This window comes from Poecilia reticulata, unplaced genomic scaffold (assembly GCF_000633615.1).
Source record: "Poecilia reticulata strain Guanapo unplaced genomic scaffold, Guppy_female_1.0+MT scaffold_259, whole genome shotgun sequence".
Classification (NCBI taxonomy): Eukaryota; Metazoa; Chordata; class Actinopteri; order Cyprinodontiformes; family Poeciliidae; genus Poecilia; species Poecilia reticulata.
Window position 1 is genome coordinate 65296 of NW_007615042.1, and position 1823 is coordinate 67118.

The window sequence follows — 1823 nt, forward strand, 5'->3', positions numbered from 1 at the left end:
GTGAGGGAGTGAAGGAGTTAAGGAGTGAGGGAGTGAGATGTGAGGGAGTGAAGGAGTTAAGGAGTGAGGGAGTGAGGCCTGAGGGAGTGAGGAGTGAAGGCGTGAAGGAGTGAGGCCTGAAAGCCTTCAGTAATATGTCAGTCATGTCTCTGCTGTCTGTGACTCGAGGCAGTTGATGCTAACTAGCTGCTACCGCTAACTAGCTGCTACCGCTAACTAGCTGCTAATTTTCCCAGGCTGGACAAAGTTCATACATTTCTGTGGAAAAGGTCTTATTGTGGTTTGAAAAGGTCAGAACTGATTCCACTGCTTATCGTTTGTTTAACTGAAGCTCCCAGTCGGTCTCCCTTTACTGGCTGCCTGTTCCCAGTCCTGACTGGGACGCGGCTGGTTCCCGTGGGGATCGAGGGGTTAAAGGTTTGTGGGGATGTGTCCAGGAAGCGGAGCGACGTTGCTGATCCATGAAGCCACGCTGGAGGACGAGCTGCTGGAACAAGCTGTGGAGAAACGACACAGGTGAGGCGGGAAGCCCGTCGCTTTTCAGGCTCTCCTGCTTTTTGAGACATTTTTTATGGAGCATCTATAACTTGGTTTGTTTTCTGGATGTTTTTAATATCTGTGACTCTGCAGCACGACCTCGCAGGCCATCGGCGTCGGCGTGAAGATGAACGCCGACTTCATCATGTTGAACCACTTCAGCCAACGCTACGCCAAGATCCCGCTCTTCAGCGAGGACTTCAGCGACAAAGTGGGAATTTCCTTCGACCACATGAAGGTGAGGCTCTCCTTCGACACGCAGGAGGAAAACCTGCCATGAACTCGGGTTTTACGGGCGGCTCGTTTCCTGCAGGTCGGCTTCAGGGACTTCAAAACTCTCCCTAAACTCACCGCTGCTCTGAAGACGCTGTTTGCTGAGGAGCTGGAGGAGATGGAGGAGCAGCGGGAGCTGAGGAGCCGCAGAGGAGGAGGCTGCAGCCCGGCGGCGCAGGCAGGAGCAAAGAGGGGCCAGCAGGGGGCGCCGCTGCACAGCGGCGGCTCCAAGAGGCTGAAGTCCAGCTGATTCCTCCGCAGGAACAGAATCATTTTATTTATGAGACACTTTTATTTACCGCAGAAATGAGTTTCCTGGTGATGCTGTGAAAATAGTTTGATTTTTGTTGAATAAAAATCTTCACCAATCAGCTGCAGACATTTACTGATCACTTCCTGAAATACTTGTTTTATGACGGAGGAACATTTATGATGAAGATAAATAATAAAACAAAAAACAGGAATAAGGAGTAAAGTTAGGAAAACGCTCTGAATCTTCTACATTTATATAATTAAGTTTTTTTTTAGGAAAAACTTGGATGGTTTATGATATTCAAATACAAAAACGTACATTAAAGGTTGAATATTGTGACTTTGTAAAGTCAGTAAATTATAAACTTCAAATTAATCAAATAAAAAATCAGTTTTCAGAGACATTTACAATTAAAAATGCTAGAAGTTCTCAAGGGTTAAAAGCTTCAGTAACTTTTATAAACTTAAATATTAAAACTGTCAATGTGATTGACAGCAGTAAGCCCCGCCCCCTGGCTCTGATTGGTTGTTTTTGAGCAAGAGACTGAACCGTCCCAGGTGGTGACGGTTTTAATAAATACATTAAAAAAATGTTTTTAATAAAAGTTTCAGCTTTAAACATCTGATCCGATCCTGATCCGGTTCTGATCTGATTCTGATCCGATCCTGATCCGGTTCTGATCCGATCCTGATCCGGTTCTGATCTGGTTTTGATCAGGTTCTCCTCCCGGTTCTGATCCGATCCTGATCCGGTTCTGATC

General features: G+C 46.1%; 1 protein-coding gene across 1 annotated transcript in view; it reads left to right on the forward strand.

The window, feature by feature from the left end:
- Positions 1-1182, forward strand: part of elac2 (elaC ribonuclease Z 2) — a 9923-nt gene extending 8741 nt beyond the window's left edge. The window contains exons 22-24 of the mRNA XM_008402807.2: positions 438-516; positions 631-775; positions 851-1182. Coding sequence (XP_008401029.1) covers positions 438-516; positions 631-775; positions 851-1060 — 434 coding nt within the window. The 3' untranslated portion in view covers positions 1061-1182. The remainder of the gene's footprint in view (positions 1-437; positions 517-630; positions 776-850) is intronic.
- The last annotated feature ends 641 nt before the right edge of the window (positions 1183-1823 follow it).